Genomic DNA, 24,252 nt, shown 5'->3' on the forward strand with positions numbered 1-24,252 from the left:
CCCAATGATAACAGCCTGGTTGTACTGTGTTACTTGATCAAATTGAAAAATCAAATCAAAACTCTTGAAAGGACAATACAAAGAATTGATATTAGATTCACCATAACCTGCTTACCGTCTTGATTTTCTCGACGAGAGTAGATTGTTGCTCACTGGACCACTTCTTTATAGCACCGAGGATGGGTAGAGCGTTAGCAAAATCTTCAGCAGAGATAGCATCCAGCTCTTCAACGCTCCATGCGACGTTACCGGCGCCCAAGAGCACGATGTCATCGTAAGTAGGAGCGGTCACTGAATCAGATGACGGTTCATTAGAGATTAGTTATCAGAGAATCATTTTGGAATTTTCAAAGATCCTGCTATTTCGAAATCGTGTTTTAGTCAAAACTAGAAGCACTTTTGATAAGTATAATTTTGATATAGATTGTCTCATTTTCTCATCTTACAGGAAACTTCAATCATAGCCAAATTGACAACTTTGAGAGAGCATTTTATAATATAGATCCAGGTAATTTAATTTTGGGATAAGAAAACATCGGCTCATAAAACCTTTTTATAGCCGATGTCGACTTCTATGAGTACATTCCGTGGTTCACCTGATAACTTTATCGTTTTGGGTGGAATTTCTGACAAATTTCAATTCATTTTTCGTCAGTGGATTGCTACAGTCGAAGACGCTGGGGCACACGACTCTACCATGGTGGAATTATAGATGCGTGTGATTCTGGACCAGCAACAAGCAATTCCGGGCAACGGTAGATGGGATAAAGAGAGAAAGGATTCCTTTTTGAGTGGCACATAACTCATGTCCTAATTGACCTCCATCTGAGTTTACTGGCCAACCTTTTGAACGGCTTATAACATATGACATAGATTAGGTGATAGTAGTCAACATTGTTACTCAAATACAAGCACAAGTGATGTCATCAACTTCTACTCAATCACAAGTAGTTAAGCGGCTACTTTCGGAATTTCACAGTGCATTTTCGTGACCAACGTAAAATCAGTAATGAAACTAGTGACAGGTTCAAATTTCGAAAATATATTCAGTTACCGTGCTACAGCTAGGCTATTTCACCTGGTTGTTATATACCAATTTCAGTCATAAAAATGATTTCTATTTCAAAAAATCTACAACATAATAGGTTAGTAATTTTGCGTAAAAAACTGTATGGGCAGTTAAAAAACATGACATTAGAGAGCAGTCCACGTCGGCAAACCTACTTCAGCATTCAGATAAAGCAGGAGTACTTTTTCAATGTACGCCTGATTGGTTGTGCGATTCACGTGCTCTTGCTATGTACCTGTCAGAGTTCTTTCTCTCTTACGAATTCAGCGTACTGCACTTAACTGACGTTCGCTCATGGCGTGAGTGAGTCGAAAAATTGAAGTTGTATATGTTGGGCAATACGAATATAGTATTTGTGGAATAATAACACGAACTTAACTTGATAATTTTTAAAACGGTTGTGACCAGCCAGTTAAGAAACACTAGTTTAAAGTCTAAGGGCGGAGACAATAAAGTTAGATGATCCGGGATAATGCTAATCACGTGATTAAATACTGCTAATCGCGACACAGAAAGTTGGAAAGGTTACGCGCGATGGTCAGTCGAGGTGTCCCGAGTTTTCAATCAAGTGGCGTTATCTGTTGCATCATAATGGGAAAACGCGTTACAGGCAGTCAGTTGTCAATTTGTGGAATGAAACAGCAGCCTCCTGATAACGATACTGCCACTGTAATAGGTAGAATTATCATCATCGCCAATTGAAAGTTGTGTCCAATTAGTACGGTACAGCTAAGAAACGGAGTACAGAATATTGATATCGCTTTGCAATGATGGGTACTTAATTCGTTGATTGTTTAATGAAGCCAATACCTAGTAGACAATCGGCACGGTCAGTATCGGAAATATTGTGCGTAGGAATGGTACGCAGGTGTACGTAGTTATCTATTAGGGATGGTGTGAACGAGAGGTTCACGTTCGCGTTCTGTGTGTGAACCTCAGAGATTTAGAGGTTCACGTTCACAAACGAACCTTGGTAGGTTCTGCACTGTGAACCTTTTCATATATTACAATTTTCACTTCATTGTAACATCTTTGGTTGAAATTTATTGCATTTCAACTGCGGTCCACTATATCCATGGCGCTGGCATAATATAATAATCAACACTAAACGAGCACGCATCTTGACAATCTCAAAAATTTTACTTGCTTTGTTACAAAAATTTGCTCGAATACTAAGTGATTCTCTGCTGTGAGCTTGACCCGCAATCACACAACATCCAGAGCGAAATACAATACACGTAGGTAGTTGGCGAATGATGCTTATTCACCCAACCAATGAAATTGATATCGTTGTCTGATCTAAAAAATATAGCAGGCGTATGGGGTCAATCATGATTTCATGTTCATTATAGCCCAAAACCACATCCGTGCGATTGGGGTATTGGCTACTGCTAACTTGTTAATGGGGTAATATCGGTAGCAAGTAGAGAAACCCGTTTTACACTCTGCTCAATATCAACGTAGCAAATCCTCAGACGCCCAATACATTGTCCGGTCTGGCCTAGACCGTTAAGGCGTTGATTGTCCCAGTTGATACATTTGGCGACGTTGAGAACGTCAATATGTATGCCTACTTTAGAATTGTGGTATTATCTGGCTCGAGTCGTCGCTAGGTATCGTGTACATGTACATTAATGTAGGCTATAACTTCACTCAAATGTAGGGTTGGAATTAGCAATATGACGTCACGTGACGTCATGAGGTTCATGTTCGCGTTCACACAGAACCTTTCAAAAAGGTTCGCGTTCAAGCGAACCTGAACCTTTCAGAGGTTCACACCATCCCTATTTATAGTTGGTTCCAGTTCGTTAAATCCTGAGATTAACACTAACTTAATGCGCTGCGATCAACAGGTTTCCTTAATCCTGGGTTGATAAATCCTGACGAATGCGATAATCGACTTCATTGCTAATACAACTTTATTATCTCCGCCCTAAAAGTTGATGCCCCAACACTACATGGTAAGACTATATAAAATACTATAAAGAAGCTTACCATCTCTTTTCTTGCGACGAACTGGTTTAGCCCCTATTATCCTCGCCCCCTGTGAGACCTCCCCATAGGATTGAACACTGTCCCGAAACTTCTTATAAAGAGTGTCATAATTCATGAATGGATAAGCGGACGCGTCATCGTCAAGTTGAGGAGGCGCGATCGAGTCCAATACTTCAAAGACTGTTTCCTGCAAGTGCATTTTATCATCAGATCGTCCCTACACTCCAGAAAACCACTGAAAAGAGAACTGCGAAATGAAAACCGTGGCGAAAAGAATTTGAATCCCAGTTCTGCTATAGTTTACAGTAGGGGTAGGCAGCGGCGTACGTTGCAATGGTGCAAGTGTTGTATGAAACTGGTTAAAAGTAGCAGACTACCTGTTTTGGACAAGGTATACATGAAAGCAATGGAGACTTTGGAGACTTTTAAACAAACTTCGTTAGATTCCAATAGTGCAATTAGGCGGCACTCGGCAGTGCAATAATACAGACTATGCTAAACATCGCAGTCGCATATCTTTCAAACGACAGTGAACAAGGACAATCAAGTTATCTGTCTTTCGGACGACATCGCGAGTTTCGCCTTGCAGAGACACAAACGGAACCACGTATAAATATCTGATTTTAAAAGGCAGCGTTAAATGAAGTTTGCAATAATACAGTTGAACTCTATTCCTTCGAGAGACACAAGCCGCCACGCATGTAAACTTGAATCCAACCGGTCTTAAATTATTTCTCACTCCATAACCTATTTGTCTCTCAATTGAGCTTGAACCTAACTTGACCTTAATTATAGGTAACTCAGTTGATCATGAACCACCAGCCACCACACAATTGTTCCTAAACTTTTGTAAGCACAGAGCCCAAATTCTTTTGGGTAATTTTGGTTGTATTATGACATACACCAAGAAAAAGTTTGAACTGCGCAACGAGGTACTGTAATTAAACACAACCAAAATCCTGAGAAGCCTAACCGCGAAATTTGAGTAGCTGATAACTAAAAAAAGGTCTTCCCTTTAGCCCAAATCATGGGCTCATTCCATCTGGACTATTTGAGGTCTAAAATGCAGCCTGATGACTGGAAAAAATACTCCAATTATATTATATTGAATGATATTGAACAGACCTCTGTAAGAGAATCGATATGTTCAGCATCGAAGAGAGCTATCATCCGTCCAACCGTCTCAACAACGTCCGGTGTCCAGGCTGATGTGTCATTTCCATATTTGTCGGTGATACGACGCGTTATATGACGAAGGTTTTGCTCTGGTAACCTGTCGATAGGCACACAAAACTATAGCAATCACCGTGTTAATAATAATTAATGAATCTTAGTTCGCCTACTCATTACATCACCTATTTCACAGACAAGTCGATAGGCCGTCTAACAGATGAAATGTAGTCAATGGAAGGCACAACATACACAAAGTCTGACATTTGTTGTGATAACAGAAAGAGCAATACAAAAATCTCCTGTTCCTACATACAGGTCACATCCTTTCCAGAGAATTTAGGTTTGCTTGTTGTACTGAGTAAGAAGTATTTTACACCATATCAAGTATCGCATGAAGCTACCGCACAGTCAAATTTATAAGCCGTCCAGAAGAAACATTGTGAAATTACGAAACCTGTAAAAGCAACTCGAAATCTCCGGCAGCATCTCGATGAAAGAGTCCAATTCGAAATTCTCCCACCGTTCTACATCCAAGTCGCACATTAACTGACCAAAAGTAAGCGCCTCAGAAGGGCTGACAGTTTGGTTCAAACCTGGCGAACGATTTCCTTCCTAAATGTGAATAGAATAATGAGAAAAGCATCGATTGCATAGGAATAGGAGGCTGTTTATTTTTGTCCATGATGTTTTTGTGACATATACAGCGACTCGTGATACGGCATACACCGGATCTGTGCATATGCACACCATGAGCGCATGATGTGCATATGCCACTGGACAAGGAAGGTGCAGAAATAGCCTAGTAAGGCTTTCAAAGTCGTGCACCACCACTCCATGCTAACCCGGTAATGCTGAGCGCTAAGTGGGGAAGCCATGGATACCAGTGTTACCAATCAGGTCTTTGGTTTGACCCGGCCGGGGATTGAGGGTCCACGACCTACCGATGAAAAAGCCGGACACTCCACTATTACGCTATCTTGTCGGCTACTTCATCCTTCAGTAACGGTAAAACAATAAATCAGTTGTTCTTACCCAATATTCTGTGGGACACAAAGAAACATCATCAAAATTCTAACAAGGCTTTTCAATCATTGCAGTTAACTGAGCAAGATAGCGTAATGTTGATGCGTCCAATTGAATTGATTAAAACACAGTAAGCCCCGGAAAACAAAGTTGCAGTTGAATGAAAAGTGTGTGGCTAATTCACCGGAATCGAACTCTAAACTAAGGATTTAGTCACAAGGAAGCATACACCACCAAAGTGTACCGTAATTTTCCATGTATAATACGCAAAATTTTACCGATTTTTTGCCCTAAAATAGGGGGGTGCGTATTATACATGGGTACAGCAAGCCTTCAAAAAAAGTCCTTCGATCAAAAACTTGAAATCACACCTTTCTTCATGCTTGTTTAAATTGCGCATCACCTCTAGTTATTGGGCCCCGTAATTCGTATAATAGAGTGTAACCCGCTGCCAAATAGAGAAGCGTGTTGCCAATTAACGAAACCGTGTTTCTAATTAATGAGAGTCTTCTGCAAAGCACGCGATCTCTTGCTGAGTTGCTTTGCCGTTTGTACGCGAGCGAAATTAGGTCGCTGATTGCTACAAGCGTGCGCGGCAATCCTTGTTGATTCATCGCGTCAACGACAGGCCTTAACAATCGCATACACAAGAGGCCATGTGCGCAAGATATAATCGCTTGCGTAATCAGTCGCATCTCCAACAGGACTGGTGCGCTCTACATAATCGTTGGCCTGAGCAATCGCATCTGTAATTGTAATAGGCCTCGTGAGCAAGATGTCGTATGTCACTAGCCTGAGCTATCGCGTCGCCGACCTCACAGGCTTTGGCTACTATCTACTCTCGTTTAGAGACAATGCCGTTAATTGCATTATGATTAGCGGTAATTATGTCATGATTGTTCGACAGTGACATCGCAAAACAGAACAACATCGAATACTAAACCGCAACTATTCATGCAATCATTTACTGCGAATGCAGGATGCGTACTATACATGGGTACAGGCTTTTCCCAGAATATACACGTCATTTTAAGGGTGCGTATTATACATGAGGGCACACTATATTCGGAAAATTACGGTAATCTCTATCTCATATATCGCACATATTGTTTTATACTTTTTTTGGGAAGGGGGGGGGGGGGGGGCGCAAAGCATACAACACTTAGACCAGGGGATACCAAATAGAAGATCTCAAGAACCTCTAATTTTTACGACGCGTAATCACTTTATTTCAACATTGTGACATGTGACATCATCAGAGGCACCCGAAAAATCATCCACTAAAACGATAAAAACTCACAATGCAAAGCAATGTTATATTTGCCAACACCCGTCTTCGATGGATACCCCGCTTTGACAACGGTATCTTGTCAAGGTTGGCCCTGCCGATATTTCCCATCAAGGCCATGCACGCGTTCATGGGCACCATTTCCAGTTGCTCGAGCGGCATCATCATGGCAATGTCCTCCGGTATGTATTCCAAGGTCGTGGCAAGGTCAGAATCCGTTTCATTTGACATGTAATCCGCGCCGTGTATGTTTTGTAGGGATTTGAGAAGCTTTTTCGCGATGCATCCGATCTAAAACGCGCATTTTCAACCAAACGACTGCGACAAAACCCTAATACACACTGATAACTTTGAGAAACGCACCGGCTTAGCGTCTACACTGCAAAAATATGAAACTTTAACATGTTAACTTGATGTAGAATTTGTAAATCGTAATATTGATATAATGAGTATTCATTCAATACTGACCATCTCAAGTATTCCATCTTAGATTTCAAGTCCAAATAGTCGTTCATCGTCGATTCAATAAACATAACATTTCAATTTGATATTTGTGAGGAGCAACCACATTAGTGACATAAAACTAGATATTCTCACCATGTCCAAAGTTAGCGAGGATTCGGTCTCTTCAACCAAAGCTTGTGCCGCTTCGTATGCTTCCTCGTCGATAATCTCCTTGATATCCTTGCAAGCAAGTCCGACCGAGGTATGACCCATTTCACTACAATTACGGAATGAATAATACTATGCCAGGCTGCGTACCACAAGTATTCATACCGAATATCGCTGACTGAAATAGTGGAGTTGCTCATCCCAACGCTTTCTTTGTATTTACGAAAAAGATTGGCTGCCTGCAAGCGAATTGAACCAGTCGGATATCAGTCAGTCATATTCTTTCAATTCACAAACATCACAATATTGCGATATAATGAAAAGATGGGTAGGTGTCAAAAACTTGGACTCTAGCCTTTTGATCAGCAATAGCCTCTTCTAAATAAGAGGCATGCACACTGAATGAAAAGTAATAGAAAATAACATAAAAGGACATATGGCATGTGTCAGAAATCGATATGTCAGATCGTGGTCTGATAATCTCGATTCCGCTGACTAGTATCCATTTACTCAGTAGACCAGGGGTTCTCAACCCGTGACCCGCAGACGTCTATTTTGCGGCCGGCGACCTCTTTCATAATGAACGCAACTACTACTGGCCTGGAACGGTATTGTTACATATTATTTTAGCTACTTAGCTCTCTTATCGCACCGTCTCTATTTCGGTTGATTACTCATTCTTTGATGTGTTCTGGTTACTTGATATATGCTCGAGTTTAGATTGGTATTGGTTCGAATCGGTATTCAGCTGGACTCTGGTTCAACAGAATCCCTCTGCGTAGTGCACTTTTGAACAGTGTTTCACTCACCGCGAATGGTTTGAACAGTAACAAGAACAAGGAACGGCAAATTAAACGGTGAAAACTGGGTTTGCTTTCTCAGATATGAATAGAAAACCGATGTGTCATATTTGTCAAAGAACAGTTGTCGTAACGAAGCGTATAAGCATAAACTGATACCACGACAGTTTCATCTGGAGTTATACATATTGCCTGATCTTAAGAAAAACATTGTTAGCTAGGTGTCAAGCCCAGCAATCCATATTCCGAGGCTTTGTTAAAATTGCCGACGACGTAACAGAGGCATTGCTCAAAATTACTTAGAATATCGCTAAACCTGGGAAGAAATCTTCTAGAGAAGGTGTGATTTCAATGAAACATCAAAATACTGTGCGAATATTCGATGTTTCTGTAACTTAGCAGCAAGGACAGCATCATCTGACAAATTTCGGAGCTATACAATGTCTGATTCAACCGTGACCAGAAGAGTAACAGCAATGTGAGTCGATCTTTTATCGCATGTTCTGAAACACATTGTAGACTACTTTAGCCCAGCATTGGATGAATCCACCGACTCCACAGACATTGCATAGCTAATTATCCGGGTGTATTTTATCAGAGTGGACATATTTGCAGAGGAAATGCTGGCAGGTCAAACGACCGGCGAAAAACATCAACTTGAAAAAGTTGACTTCTGTAACTATTGGTGCCGGGCTCCAGCCATGGAAGGAAAGGAGAAGGGATGATTGGTTTGCTCAGAAATGTCCCCAACGCCAGACTTCTTCTTACATCACTGAGAGCTCAAAGTGATAATGGCCTCTGTAACCAAAAAGTTATTGAACTATGATTTTGTATTTGCTCGCTCACGCATTGAAACAGAGAGTTTGCTTCTCTGGTGGAAGGGTTTGAAGGTGCATATACCGACTTGAGCAACGAATGCAATCCACGCTCTATGAAGAGATTAACTTACATATTCTCACAGAAACAGCAACTGTAAACTTACGAACGGTGTCCATTAAAGCTTTAGAACGCATAACAATGTACTAAATGACCGTATACGACTGGTCAATAGGCTAAAGTAGCATAAATTTAATACTAGCCCACAAATGCAGGGTAATAATGTTCTGCGACCCGCAGCCTCTTTTGCTGTAAAAATGCGGCCCGTTATACGAGGAAAGTTGAGGATTCCTGCAGTAGATAATATACTCGTATTTAATATGATAATCGTTGAAATACTGTTCCACAGTCAGGGTCCGGCATACTTGATACAGCGATGTGTTTTTCATGTAATTTGTGCCGAACATTTGGTAGTAATTATGTAGTTTTGATTGTTGGGCGAAGAAGTCATTGGACTTTGCCGAACTGACAGATAAATTTGGCATTAAGCCACAACTTCTGTGTCCAAGGAATTAAATCTTTTGAATCGGTAAATCATTCACTATGCATAACAAGGAAATCAGAAATTAACGACATTCATGAATCATCAGGACAGGCTGCAATCGAGATTACTCCTAAGGCACACCAGTGCCATGCGGGGTTAGCGTGACATGTTTCCATGGATAGGACGAACAAAAAAATGTTGCCCCACCTGTCCACGGTCCCACTTTTGCTTGCCGATGGACTCTAAATTACCCTTCCGTATGTCAACATTCTTCAAATCTGACAATGGAATCTCGCCTGCCAGGTCACCGAGGTCTTGTTGAAGGATGTTGGTAACATTGCCACCACTCAACTGTAACGATCAATTTTTTTATTAATATTTATATTGTTAAAGCTAGGTTTCGTTTCATCTGGACAGCCTTTATTAAATGTTTTAGAAGTTTGTCAGCACTAAAACCACCCTGGTATACTCTAAAATCGCTCTTACCTTACCTTACCTTACTCTTTTGTTGGCCAGTGTAAGAGGCAAAGTTGGGCTAAAATCTGTGATGTCCTAATTTAGCAGTGAAACAATATTTCCTCACCTTACTGTGCCGTCTGCGGTCTATTTTATCGCGAATCAATAAACACACAATAGAGGGACATAGCACAGGCCTAGGTTACCACGACCATCTAAAAGAGGTTTTTCCCTAGCGAACTATTCAAGAGATGACTATTTACATCGATCAGTGATCACTTTTGATGCTTCGTTGCACTATATGCCAACAACTCTCACTCGTAGAGTTGAAAGTTCAGTCCTACCATTTTCAATCAATTACAACACTAACAGTTGAATAGCTATTTATGTTGAAATGAACCCGAATTTTTTCGGCTGACACCCAGCTGGTGACGTCATACTTTGTGATACGATTGTTAATACACAATGTTCTTTTGAATTTTCTACTAGTTGCTGACGATTACCCCTGACGAGTTTCAGACAAAAATATTTGGGATCACTATCAATATGAATATACAATTCAATTGTATATTGAAGTTCTGTACCTCAAAGAAGCTCTTCAAACAGTAACAGTGTGAAGTATGATCTTATCTTTAATTCGAACGGACGCAAGCAAACAACCACAAGGTCTGGCTTGCTAACACTCGCTTCATTTTCAAATACAAGAGGTAAAAAAGGCATCTGATTAGGATACGGTACAATATTGACACAAACAATAATATGAAAAGAAAAACAAGTCGGTGATTCTTGACAGGTGGGGGAGGGGATAAGCCAACTATTGGGTGGGGCGCTGTTATTCAATGAAGGCTAAGTGAAGAAAATAGAGTTGAAGTTGAAAGAGAAGTACACTGTTGATTCGCTCGAATTAAATCGCAAATGATGGATTTGGTTGGAAGCAAGTATCCATCAAAATCGTATACGACAAAACTTTTACTCTTCATTGGAATTTTCAAGGGTTTAAAACAAATTGGTTAAGAACCATTGATTTATATCCGTCCTAGTACCCTGCAATTTTGCTCATACCCAGTTCAAGCACCCGCAGATGTAGAACTTTCCAGATGGGAAATACACATACAAATGAAATATCAAAGTTGTTAGCGGCTTTGCCGCAGAATATCTTGGTGGCGAGTGATAACTGAACGCCGACAGGTAACCAAATACTCACCGTTTCTACTATGGCTTTCTTCTGAGCACGCGAGAAATCTTTTGCATGCTTCGATAGCTCCTCGAGACTGTCTTCGATATCAGTCGCTTCCAGTTGCCTGAATTGTTTCGGCCGCACGCTCGTCACAAACTCGCCAAGGTTGACGAGGCTCTCGGGCGAGACTTCAAGCCCTGCGTTTTCCATTTTTTTGAAGAGCTTCCGTTTCTGAAATTGAAAACAAGACTTGACTGCGGATAGTTATGCCGGATATATCGGGAGCAGCCTATGTTACACTGTCTGGTACCCGCTGGGGCATTTTCAGTTTACCTACTCTGGAAACTTTAAACACACCGACTCGACCCTAAAACCAACACCATCATTCCTATAAATCTATCTGGAAAATTATCTGTGCTCTAGTGTGTTTTATTAAAAGCATTACAATGTCTTCCAAAACGGTTTATATTGATTGTGGGATTCACTGTGATTTGTGAATAAGAAGCCTACACACCATTATTTGATCAAAACTGCTGCGGCGACAATTTGCTAACCTGCTTCGGCGAAAGATTGGTGTTGTTCTTCAAGACATCGAGGTTGTCCAGGATGGCTTCATCCGGGATCTGATCAATTTCCTTCGGTTTGAAAACACTGAAAGCTTCTGCAACCGAGCGAATATCGCTGGAGTTATATTCCGATTTGTCTTTGTCCTCAAGGTACGTGTTCACCACAAGTTTCATGTTCTAAAATACAATGTATGTCTAGAGCAAAGCGTAAAACATTCCAGATTGAGTGAGTCCTAATTGACAATTGACAATAAATTAAAGACGGGAATCAATATAGTTATGACTTGCTAATTCAGTACAGTGTCATCATAGTGTCCTATATGGTGTCGACACAGGCAAATCTCACGCCTCAGTGAAATTGTATCACGTCACGATTTCCATTTGGCTACAGGCAATTTGACGGTCATTTTTGACCAGCTTGCCGAGCATTAAATTTGGTAAAACGGGTATCAATCGAAAGCTGACTCTGCACTGATTACGAGAATATAAATTTTATTCCGCTCGTGGCCCTGGAACTCCCATAATCAGCCTCGATTTTTCATTGTTATGGAGATTGGCATTGGGACGCAACAATGCTGTCTGGCGAAACGAGAGAGTAGCTCAAGAGAAAAAGAGCCAGACAGCATTGTTCAGCATTGTTGCGTCCCAATGCCAATCTCCATAACAATGAAAAATTCGAGGCTGATTATGGGAGTTCCAGGGCCACGAGCGGAATAAAATTTATATTTTCGTAATCAGTGCAGAGTCAGCTTTCGATTGATACCCGTTTTACCAAATTTAATGCTCGGCAAGCTGGTCAAAAATGACCGTCAAATTGCCTGTAGCCAAATGGAAATCGTGACGTGATACAATTTCACTGAGGCGTGAGATTTGCCTGTGTCGACACCATATAGGACACTATGGTGTCATGAAATACAGACTTCGACCTTCCTGAAGTTTTTGGCATTGCCATTCAACAATTACTGCTTTCCGAACTCCCACCGACAATCGGACCTACTCATCTATGCTGATATAACAACCTATTGCACTAACTTTCATCCCTTGTTTCTCACAGAATGAAGTCTGTCTGCTATCAAGTTTCATCAGCTTACTAGGTAGCTGCAACCGCGTATGGAGGGGCAAATCTTCGTATTATTCCCAGTATTTCCATAGTACCGGGTGAAAGCAGACAATACCACCGTCGCGTACCTTATATTCCATCACCCCTGGTCTCTCAAAGGCTTGGGCCACCTTCGATATAGAACTTGAAGACGAGGATTTTCTCTGCAACTTTTTGAGTTCTTTCTTCAAAATCTGGCATCTTTGCAGCCGAGAGGAGGCGTCACCACTGCACTGATCAGACAAATTGCATTTATTAGTCTCGAAAATTTCCTGAGCCTCGGAAACTGGCAAAAGCGTAACATTCACGACGACTGATTTGGATTCCTAATCTGCACACTCGACTAATTGTTGAATAACATTGCAAAATCTTAAGTATTCACAAAATTCTGGCCAACAAACCAGTGAGCTGGCAGTCCGAGCAAGAACTTAGATAAAACCGGCATCAATCGAATATCACTTCAAGTGCAAGAATAACAATTTCATTTTAGTCCTGTCAATGGCACACCTCTGAAATGACTTTGAATATAATATTAGCAATGTGATGAAGAATTGTGTCCTGACAAACAATGCTTCAGCACTCTGCGTTTGTTGCGGTCGACTCGAGGGCAGTAAGTATACAGTTGCGGACCAACAATGCGATACTTGAATCGCTGTTTTAAGACACTCACTACGTTTTTTGCTATGCAAAATACCTCTGACAAAGAGTCTTCTAATTCGTCCTCGCGGTCCTTGCAATTCTTTTTGATATAATCCAGATATAGCCTTATCACTGATGAGTCCACGAGGTTCTGCAACTTATCCACTCTTAGAAAGCATGTGACCTTACCCAAGCTGTAAAAATCAGGAGATAAGTCAATGAATCGATAATTAGTAACACAATAGACTATGATGTTGAAATGGATGTGACCCGAATGTCAACACCACTGTAGCATCAGGAATGGCATATATTGGCAATTTAACGTTGTTAGTGAATGAAATATCAGCACCGCACAATGTGATTTTTGTATCCACTTTCTTTATATTAGCCCGGATCTCATCGATTTGAGAAACAGCCGACTTCAGCCGTCCAATGTTGTTATCAAATGGTGAAAATGATTGCTGTTTTTACGAAGATACCAATGCCAACTCAAAAAGGTGCTTTACCCTGCTTTACAACACAGTAACGTAACATATGTATTCAAGTACTACTATGAATGTATGTAAGTGGGATGAACTACCCAACGATTACAGCACTATACCAAATAGCATATTCCAGCCCTAATCAAATCCTATATATCAAAGTTATAGCAAAATAATTTATTGACTTTTGGATACAATCATGCCATGGATCAAAGTTCTCAATTCAGCAAGCAAAGCAGTAAGGATTACGAGAGAATACAGCAATGCGGCAAAGATATTTACTGTGACTGTGTTGTGCTCCAACCTGATGTCATAAAAATTCCCAAGCACGTGAATTGGGGCAACGTAATCGTGATTGGACAATGGTGACCAAATAAATTACTCCATTCGTAATTATGTATGCAACTAATTCTGTTGCTTCATCCACAATTAATATTTTTCTAGAGGAGCGTTGGACGAAGGCTTTTACGTTATCGGGGGGGGGGGGGGTCGTCCGGTAGTCTTATTTTGTGATAACATGCCATAATATACTGGGGAGCTTTGCGTAAATAAACCTGCCAAATCTTTCATAGAATCACCGATGGGCATGTGATTCGGTAAAACTAAGATGACTCAGGAAACTGTGCTGAGCTCTGATGTGGCATGTTTCGTCAATTAATACTTTTCCTGCGATAACCGGGTGTATGAATATGTATCCAAGAATATTGAACATAAATTACCGTTTTATATGTGAAACGGGCGTCACCACTAGTTTCCGATAATATAGTTTTCAGAGGGGAAAATGTGGTATCAAGTAATGATGGCATTAGCAGAAACATTTTTTAAAGCTGGGTATCACTGATACCTTTGTGTGATTCTATAACTTGAAACCCAGCTTTAAAAAATATTTCAAGAATTGTCATCTAATTTATCTACATTATAATTGATTTTATAACTTACCTTCTCACTATTGATGGGTCTTGAAATATACGACCAACGTCTTCCACCAAGGTTCTTGCAATAAAGCCTGCGAAGCTGTGAAACGCCTCATGGTTGCTGTCCAATCTATGAATCAAGTCCTCTTGGACATATCGCACAACCTGCATATGTAATAGACACCACAATTACGATGCATTGGTATCTAAATGTTGAAGAATTATGGTATTCACTCAGAAACCCAAAAGGCTCAACCTACCACCAGATATCGTCTTGAAACCCAGGGTTGTGGCCAAGTCACAAGTCAATTTCACTTTTATACTTTTGGCTCTAGTTAAGTCATTTTCAATTTACCACCGAGTCTCAAGTCCGAGTCCAACTGAGGGAGCAATGGGTCGGGTCAAAGTTATAATGTTAAGACTCGAGTCGAGTCCAAATTCAGAGCGTTTACTGTTCAGTATCGAGTTCTAGTCAGGTTCAACTCGCTCCTGTGAAACTTTTTGTGTCATATCGAAGGCCTCCAATTCATAATGTACTCATTTTTTTCACTCTGAACATGTTTATTCAAACAGATAAAAGACAGTTTCTGTGACTACCAATTATTGGTCCTGATATACGATGCTTGAATAAGTTAATAGAACGTGTCGAGTAATGCATAATGACTCGAGCACAAGTCGAGTCAAGACACAAATTGACTCGAGTCGAGTCATTACAACATGTTGAAAATCTATTTGCAGTTATCAGCACAGCTAGCCTGCTCAATACACATTATGTTCATTTTTTAGAGAATATGGATTATTTAACTTGGATCAACTGGTGGGAATATTCAAACCATAATGATATGATTCGCTAAACATTAAATGAACTCATGCAAAAGGAAAATTTCGTCATATCTGCAGTGTGCCACACATCACCGGTTAAAAACCGCTCTGCCCTTTGGAATACTGAAGAGTGCAGCGAGATAATTGTGAGACTACGTCAGGGGTCACCAACAAACGGCCCACGACCCCATTCGAGATTTCAGAAGAAAGCTCGGTAAAGCGCTTTGTTTGAAATGCTGAAATTGATTTCAGTTTAAAAATATTGTTAATGTAGCTGTTGTTCAAAATAAGCTACTCTCCTGTGCCCGACATCACTATTCCTCACTAGCTGATATCGCTTCGATGATGGTAATAGTATAGTAATAGCCAGAGGTGGTCAAAGTAGTCAAGAAAGCTACTCAAGTAGAAGTAGAAGTAGCGACGAAAATATCTACTCAAGTACGAGTAGAAGTACTTCTTCCATAAGCAACCTAAAACTACTTGAAGTAGAAGTAGAATTTACTGACTTTAAATCTACTCAAGTAAGTAAGTAGTTGTGAAAACGATCGTAATTTGTTCTCCTTGATAGTCAAAAGGGGCATATTGAGCCATGCGGAAGGTGCCGAGCTTGATTCATATTGATGCATATCAGGAGCAGGAGGTATTCAATTTTCGACAGCACAAGCATTCGTCCGCACCATGGGATGAAAAGGATAGTATTGGTATGGAAATGCGATACTAATCCTCTGTTTAATCGAACAGCACGTTTTATAAAATATCATGGTATGGTGCACTGCCCCATATTATAAGGCCCATAGTTTAGCCGAAGAGCAATACGGAGAATTTGTATACAGGATGCGGTGTAAACACTTTGCGTGATTAGTAAACGTTAATAAAAAAAATATGGAAATTAATGGCATTGCTACACTTGCTAATATACTTCAACATGTATGTTATCCAGACAAAAGAACTGTTAGTAATTAGAACTCAAAGTATATGATACGGGAAATTGAAAGTAGAATATAAATACTACTTCTAAAAGCGGAAAATGTATTTCATGTCTTTAGTACAGAAAGTTTCACAGGTGGTATGCTAAAACAGCTCTAAAACTGAAAAAAGTCAGCGTCCACCTTTCCATATTAGGACAAGCCATGGACTGCTAGATTACAATATGATAAGTAAATGCTAGATTGCGAAACATCGGTTTCAAACGTTGTGATGAGCCATATATACTGTGATGAAATATTTCATATGGGCAAAGGGCGAAAACCCGGTGTGAACAAAACCACGTCAACCCGCTACCTGAATTATATTCACCGATGCTTTCGTGAAATCATAATGGTTACTCCGTATCCATTGAGCGCGAGCCGCGACGTAAATTCTGGGCTTTACTCAACTTCTATGAAAATTGAATGTTGATAATCCGTGAAAACAGCCCCGAAATTCCTCAGGCTATCTTCCTGATTGATGGATTATACTACTTCTACTTGACAAACTGAAAATAGCAAAAAGTAAGTAAGTAGATCACAAAATATTACGAAGTAGAAGTAGAAGTATGGAAAATCAGATCTACTTGAGTAAGTACCAGAAGTACAGGAAAACTACTTAAGTACTTCAAAAAAGTAGAAGTACTTCGTTACTGACCACCTCTGGTAATAGCATTCTACGGAGGAAGAATAAGCTGATATGAATGGGCATATTGCCTTGACATACAATGGCCCAGACACTGCCAAGAACACGACGCTTAGAAAACGACTTGGGGCTTTGGGGTTTTCCAGCAAGTACCGTGTCTAGCTAACCCCAATATCGAATCTTTACTTGCTGAATAGTGCTGTCAGGTCTCATGCGTACCGCGCAGGTCACAGTTCAAAATAGAATGAAAGTAATGATAATGATATTCTTTGTTGTATTGTATTGTATTTCTTTAGCAAAATATCATTTGATTTGTGGCAACCATGCCTGTCGTCCATGTTGGAAAGCATAGCGTTGTACTGACGTAAAGTTTTGAAAACGCGGCTATTAAACTGTGTGGGCTATATTTTATCGATATTGAATTCATGCAGTTCGCGGCCTCTACGGAATTTGAAAAGTGACCGCGACCCGTTTTGAGTTGGCGACCCATGGACAATGTCTCATCACCAAGTTAAGTTTGAACCTCTTAAGTGCAGATGTTATGTATTTATAAGTCGGTGATGTAGCAGTTTGCGATTGGAAAAAACACTGACCACTAACGCATCTGTGATGTGTATCGTGATTGGACATTATCATTACTTGATTACAATTACAGAATTGTGTTGTATTGCGACAATCAAACAACGATAGTCATTTGTTATCTGTTGCCCTGAACGTCAGGACCTTCTGTTATGTTCGCATGAATAAACTCTCAAGTTAGTACATTACATAGCGTTGTCGGCAGGATCTATCTTAAAGAAAGGACAAACAAAGTATATATCACAGATGGCTACGAGAGGAAAACAGATGGGGGAACTGCTCGAACATTTGATTGGAGAATCAGTGAAACACGAAAAACAAAGAGAAGATGAGTTGAAGAGATTGGAAGATCACCACTAAGAGGTGTTGCAGGGCACGGAAACTGATCACAAAGAAGTCATTGCATCTCTTTTGGGGCAACTTGAGCTTAACTCAGAACATTCGGAGAAAACACCCAGTCACGTGTCTCCGAATAAATCACTATGGCTCGAGGCAGACATTGACATAAAAGACTTCCGAGGGTGGGAGCAATTTTCAGCGGATTATGCAACAGTTATGAAACTAATGAGTTTACCGCACTACGAACAAGTATCCCACCTTGAAGGATTCTTTACCCCAAAATTACTTGACACACTTATCCAGGTAATTTATCCACAATACTCCGAACAAACCGATCTAATGGTCAAAGTTATTCTAAAACGAATCTATAAATACTTGAGAGATCAGCGGAATGTTGCTCTTGATAGAGTTGAGTTTGAAGAATGCAATTAACTCATACTATATGCATCTGAGGAAGATTGCCAATAATTACGAACTTTGCAAGCATTGTTTTGAAACGAGTTTGACAACACACGCAATATTTCAGGCATAATATCAGGAGAAATGAGGAAACGTCTGATGCAAACCAAATCCTTTCCCAGTTTGAAGGAATCTGTGGACATATGTCAAAGTATGGAATCGGCATCCATAGGTGACCAAGCCTTGGCGGAAAGGACGTAGTTTATTTTTGTCCTTGATGTTTGTTGCCGCATATACACCGACTCATGATACACATACACACGATCTGTGCATATGCATACCATGAGTGCAAGACGTGCATATGCCTCTGGACAAAGAAGTGCAGATATAGCCTTTACGGCTTTCTAAGTCATGCACCACCTCTCCATGGTATCAATGCATGAGCGCCGAGCAGGGAAGTCATGGATACCAGTGTTAATAATCAGGTCTTTGGTCTGACCCGGCCGGGGATCGAACCCACGACCTACCGATCAAGAAGCCGGACGCTTCACCATTACGCTATCTTGTCGGATGCAAGTTCAGAATGGAATCGGCAGGAAACCAATGTGCAAAGAGGCGAACACATGTCGTAATTGTGGGCTACCTCATCCAGAGTGCCGCATACCCAGCAGAAGAGGAAATATGCTTCTCTTGTAGAAAGAGTTGACATTTCTCTCAAATGCACCAAGCAACAACTTGCCGAAGAATATGGTGATAGCATGCTACAATCTATCAGGACGTGTAGTGGGCAGTGCAACTCCATCGGTATTCATTACTGTGTATGATGTTCGACACCGTAATTTGAGACGGCATGCCGTGTTGCCTGACAGTGGGGTGGGGATTTCAATCGCGTGCGAAGAGTGGATCACGTCGATCGGATTGAATCGTGCTGATTATTTGAAGCCACCTGCGACGTAGTCCTCGCTGCAAATTTGCAATCAATGAAATGCATAGGATATGTTGTTTCAAAGATGGAATACGGCTGCAGAATGGTGACTATCGAAGTCCTTATCAGTAGAGCAATTTTTATATGACATCTCAAAAAAGTCAAGATTTTGTCAAAATCGTAGCGTTAGGGCAAAAAATGTCAAAATTGTTTACCAAGTCATAATTTTTTTGCCAATGCATTTTGTTTGTATCGTAGATTTTGCACTGTCGGCAAACTTATCATTTGACATTTTACAGGTTGTGGCCTACGTTATAGGCCTACCGTTGTGGACGGCCCATTGTCTGCCAGTGTTGGGATGACTCGAGTCATGACTTGACTTGAGTCAACTTTTTCGTATGACCTAACTTGACTCGAGTCACTTTGCAAAAATGACTTGACTCGACGCTTCAGAATTGTGGATTGACTTGTGACTCGGAGCAAAATTCACGAGTCAATTTCAAGTCATCAAGTAAAAGATGTCGATTAAATCGCTGTCTTGTGTATGCTCGGACTGTTCGCGATACACCGGTGTCACTTATGAGAGCAACCAGTCAGTTACTGATTTTCACTGATTCTTCATTGGTACATCACAAATAAATTGACCGCAAACGAAATGATCACAGCTTACGTTGTTGTATTAACGGTAGAATAATGTAATAGCAACATATCTCTGTGCTTACATTGCGCAGCCGTCACCTTTACCAACCTCCTTATATGACGTAAATCGGGCGAATATAGTTAATGCGTTTATATTTTCACGGATGTGTAGGTGGGTGAGTAGTGTACTGTACCATATCAATTTGTTTCAACTTCTTGAGGCTTTGCATTCAATCCTCAATTTTGGATGATGATTACAGACTGCAGCATGTAGCTAGTGTACAGACATAAGACAAGACAATAACCTGGAACAAACCTCTCTCACTTCAAGAATGGTCCTGATATCCTCAAGAGGAAAATCGAGAATAAAGTTTCGCAACCCATCTAATTTTTCACCGCTAATATCCACCAGCTTCCACATTGAACGAACCCATCTGACAACACCTTGCCTTTGGGAAGCATCCAAGTCTTTATAAGAGCGATCAAAGCACGCAAGTCTAAAAATTAATATCAGCAAACGGTAAATCTGCTTACACTATTAACCAAAAATTGGTCAAATCTTGAATACCCACATGCGTGCGACATATGGCTCTAATCTGGGCAATTTCACAATCTGTCGAAAATCAACCCCAGCTGTAAATGGGCACATATGCTTCAGAAAAGAGTTTAAAATGTCCTCTCCGTCACCATGCCTGTAGCTACTGAAGGCGTTTGCGACAACTTTCTGAATGCTAATGGGTGGACGCCATGGCGCGCCTTTCGTTTGATTCTGAAACAGACGCCGACGATCATAAAGGAAAAGTGTTACGAAAATATCATGTCGCATATACCATTTTGTCGGACAATATTTTCAAAGCGTCTTTGAATTGACTCAAATCTAGTTTGCTCAGCATTTTCGATAAACTGGTAGGATCCTGTGCGGCTACATCCGAATCTAACGTTGCCGCAACTTTGTCAGCAGAGAGTCCTTTAATCTCGTCCCTCTGTTTGATGCAAGGGTGTTGTGTCGGCTTGCAGTCAAGAAAATTATTTAATATTTCTTAACACAAACTTTAAATCCTTGCAGAAGCTTGACAGGGACATTCTTGAAATCATCGTCGGAAATGTCATCAAGGGTAGAGTTACCGGTCAGAACGTCCATGATGGCGGAGTTTTTACCTCCTTCCTTAGATAACCTAATGAATATAAATGATAGGTCACTCATTCATATTTATGGATCGGATAGTCACTTACTCATTTATGATTGATTTATCATTTAACAGGTTTACATCTGAAAATAATGTATTTGATAATGGTTAGTGAAAGTCTTTCAAAATTGATAGAAAGAGTCAATGCGATAAATGTTGATCACACAATATACCGAAATGGTTGTCCATGCGAATTCGGTACTGCATGGACACTGACAAATCAATATCAAAGATTACCAAATTTGTTTTTGATATCTTCTCGGAGATCAGCCGGAACCAGCCTTTCAGGAATCACTTTTGAATTGGTCTGCTTCACATCTGCAGTGACGGAGATAAAGACATGTAATTATAGATGAGCTTGCTATGAAAGGATACAGGACATGTTTATGTACAGCACGGGTGTCAAACATGTAGCAAACATGCCACACGATTAACTACCAGAATGATGAGAAAATCTAGCTCAGAGACTATGCGTCAGAATTGTGCATGTGCGTGGTTGTAGCCAGAGGTGGTCAAAGCAGTCAAGAAAGCAAGTAGAATTAGCAACGCAAAACTCTACTGAAGTATGAGTAAAAGTAGTCCTTTTAAAATCAACATAAAGATACTTGAAGTAGAATTGACTGACTTTAAATCTACTCAAGTAAGTAAGTACCTAGTTGTGCAAATGGTCATAATTCGTTCGCATGGACTGCCAAAAGCTGCAAATTGGGATGCAAATGACAGTATTGATATGGAAATGTGACACTAATCCTTTGTTTACTTAAACACCCCGTTTTAGAAAATGTCATGGAATGGCGTCCTCCCCCATTTTATAAGGCTCATAGTTTAGTCGAAGAGCAATACGGAGAAGTCGTAACGGATACGATGTTAACATTACGGTATACGTGATTGGTATAAGTCCGGGGTGGGCAACCTGCGACCTTAGAAGGGAATTTGTGCGGCCGTGACACGGAATTTAATCAGTATGTGTTGGCGGCCGTCGACAGGCAAATTGAATTTACGAATTGACTCAATTATTTTTCAGAGACTTTATTTAATCTAGAAATTTTCGGTTTATTATAGTAGCGGCCTTTGCAATCTCAGCCCACAGTACAGATGCGAACAGCAGAGGAAAATGATGCGCCCCATATAGAAATACCAACTTTGAATCGTGTGCTTCTCAAATAAGAAATTTGTTTCTGGCACGTTTGGGCGATTCCAATATATTGCCATCATAGCCTACCGACAATCCTGCTGGGAGGTCAAGAAATCACAGCATGCACCAAAGTGACTTATAACAATTGGTCCACCCGAAGATGCCCTAAATTTCCGAAGACACTGCCTCCATCAACTCCACCAGTGAATCTGATCACATGGGCTGATAAAGGATAAATAGTTGATGGCAAAATCTGCATCTACTAATAATAATGACGAAATTGAAATGAGAATCTGGAAAAATTTTCGCGCTTGGCGCAGCCATAACGGATCCCAGTCATATTTCAAACATGGCCACTCAGGATTTCGGTGCGTATAGTAAGCCGATATGAGAAAGTACATTAGTCTGGAGTTCACCGTAAATGGACAGTTTAACATGGGAATTTCGCGCCCAGTTAGTTCATTACGGCTTATGCACTGGAATGCGGCCGTGGCTACGTAAGTAATCGAAATGTGGCCGTGAATAGAAAAGAAGATCCCCAACCCTTGGTATAAGTGAATAATATGGCAAATTGTAAAAATGCCATTGTAGCTTTCCTTTCGGAAAATAGAGGCATTACTACACTTGCTTTTATACTTCAACATGTATGTGCTCCAGACAAAAGAACTGAAACCAATTAGAACACAAAGTATGATACTGGGAACTGAAAGATAAATACAAATAGGCCTACTACTTCTAAAAAGCAGAAAATAGATTTCATGTCTTTTGTCCAGAAAGTTTCAACAGTGGTCTGCTAAAACAGGTCTGATGCTCAAAAAAGTCAGAGTCGACATCTCCAGATTAGGACACGCCATGGGCTGCTAGATAGTACGATATGATAGGTAACTGCTAGATTGCGAAACGGTACTTTCAAACGTAATGATGGGCTATATTTACTGTGATGAAATATTTCATATGGGCTACAATGCGGTGTGAACGGAACCACACAACCCGCTACCTAAATTATATTCACCGATACTTTTCTGAAAACATATTTGTCACTCAATAGCTACTTTGTGTGAAGCGCGAAGAAAATTCTGGGCTTTATAATAAACTTTTATGACAATTGAATGCTGGTATTGCATGAAATTATCTCTGTAATTCCTCAGACTATCTTTCTAATTGGAGGATTAAACTACTTATACTTGACAAACTGAAAATAGCAAAAAGTAAGTAGATCACAAATATTACAAAGTAGAGGTCGTGAATAATTAAATATAGTAAGTACCGCCAGTAGCGGAAAAATAATTGAGTACTTGGAAAAACTAGAAGTACTTTGTTACTGACCACCTCTGTTTGTTGCTCCCCAATAGATATTATTATGCATTAGTCATGTGATAAGCATTTTGTAATATTGAAAGCTGATGTAGATTAATGACATATTAAGGTGCCGTATCACACAAACTGCCTACTATACCAGATTAGCTTTCTACTTCCAATCATGGTCATGGTCAAACTAAATTGGGATCAGCTAATATGAACTAAATCTGTATGAAAACATATTTAGCTAAAGCAGGGGCGTAGCCAGCCGAGAATAAAGGGGGGTGTTCTAAAGTAAAGGGGGGTGTTTTGTCAACAAAGGATGTTCTGAATTATACCCGATTTATCGGGCTAATTGTATGCATAAATGCTTCTACTACAAGTATCAGATAATCTCGCTCGTGTTAACAACGTTATACGCATATACATAGCCGTTATATTAAAATATAACGGCAATGCCGTACACTACGATGGAAAGCAGCCCGAGTACGTCTCTTCGTAGGCGCGCCTCTAATTACTGAGAGCGAGTTACGACATCTACAACACGCGCGCGCAGATCATATTTCAATCAACGCAGCAGCGGGAGATCTTATAATTTCGCATTAAGATAAGTAGCGGCCTCGACGTAATATTGGTACCATAACCAGATTCTCGAATGTTAATA

General features: G+C 40.4%; 1 protein-coding gene across 2 annotated transcripts in view; it reads right to left on the reverse strand.

Moving 5' to 3' along the window:
- LOC145439031 (uncharacterized) overlaps positions 1–24,252 on the reverse strand; it is a 39,548-nt gene that overhangs the window by 10,839 nt on the left and 4,457 nt on the right. For both annotated transcript variants that reach the window (XM_080316491.1, XM_080316490.1), the window contains exons 4-22: positions 21,392–21,472; positions 21,201–21,237; positions 21,019–21,142; positions 20,798–20,950; positions 20,540–20,736; positions 20,284–20,464; positions 14,679–14,818; positions 13,313–13,451; positions 12,708–12,851; positions 11,508–11,696; positions 10,981–11,184; positions 9,528–9,671; positions 7,326–7,399; positions 7,146–7,269; positions 6,561–6,839; positions 4,692–4,849; positions 4,190–4,337; positions 3,065–3,251; positions 116–291 (exon numbers count right to left, since the gene is read on the reverse strand). In XM_080316491.1, coding sequence (XP_080172617.1) covers positions 116–291; positions 3,065–3,251; positions 4,190–4,337; positions 4,692–4,849; positions 6,561–6,839; positions 7,146–7,269; positions 7,326–7,399; positions 9,528–9,671; positions 10,981–11,184; positions 11,508–11,696; positions 12,708–12,851; positions 13,313–13,451; positions 14,679–14,818; positions 20,284–20,464; positions 20,540–20,736; positions 20,798–20,950; positions 21,019–21,142; positions 21,201–21,237; positions 21,392–21,472 — 2,879 coding nt within the window. The remainder of the gene's footprint in view (positions 1–115; positions 292–3,064; positions 3,252–4,189; positions 4,338–4,691; positions 4,850–6,560; positions 6,840–7,145; positions 7,270–7,325; positions 7,400–9,527; positions 9,672–10,980; positions 11,185–11,507; positions 11,697–12,707; positions 12,852–13,312; positions 13,452–14,678; positions 14,819–20,283; positions 20,465–20,539; positions 20,737–20,797; positions 20,951–21,018; positions 21,143–21,200; positions 21,238–21,391; positions 21,473–24,252) is intronic.

Source organism: Botryllus schlosseri, chromosome 5, assembly GCF_051294905.1.
Source record: "Botryllus schlosseri isolate E-star chromosome 5, Bs_hap1, whole genome shotgun sequence".
In the NCBI taxonomy this organism is placed as follows: Eukaryota; Metazoa; Chordata; class Ascidiacea; order Stolidobranchia; family Styelidae; genus Botryllus; species Botryllus schlosseri.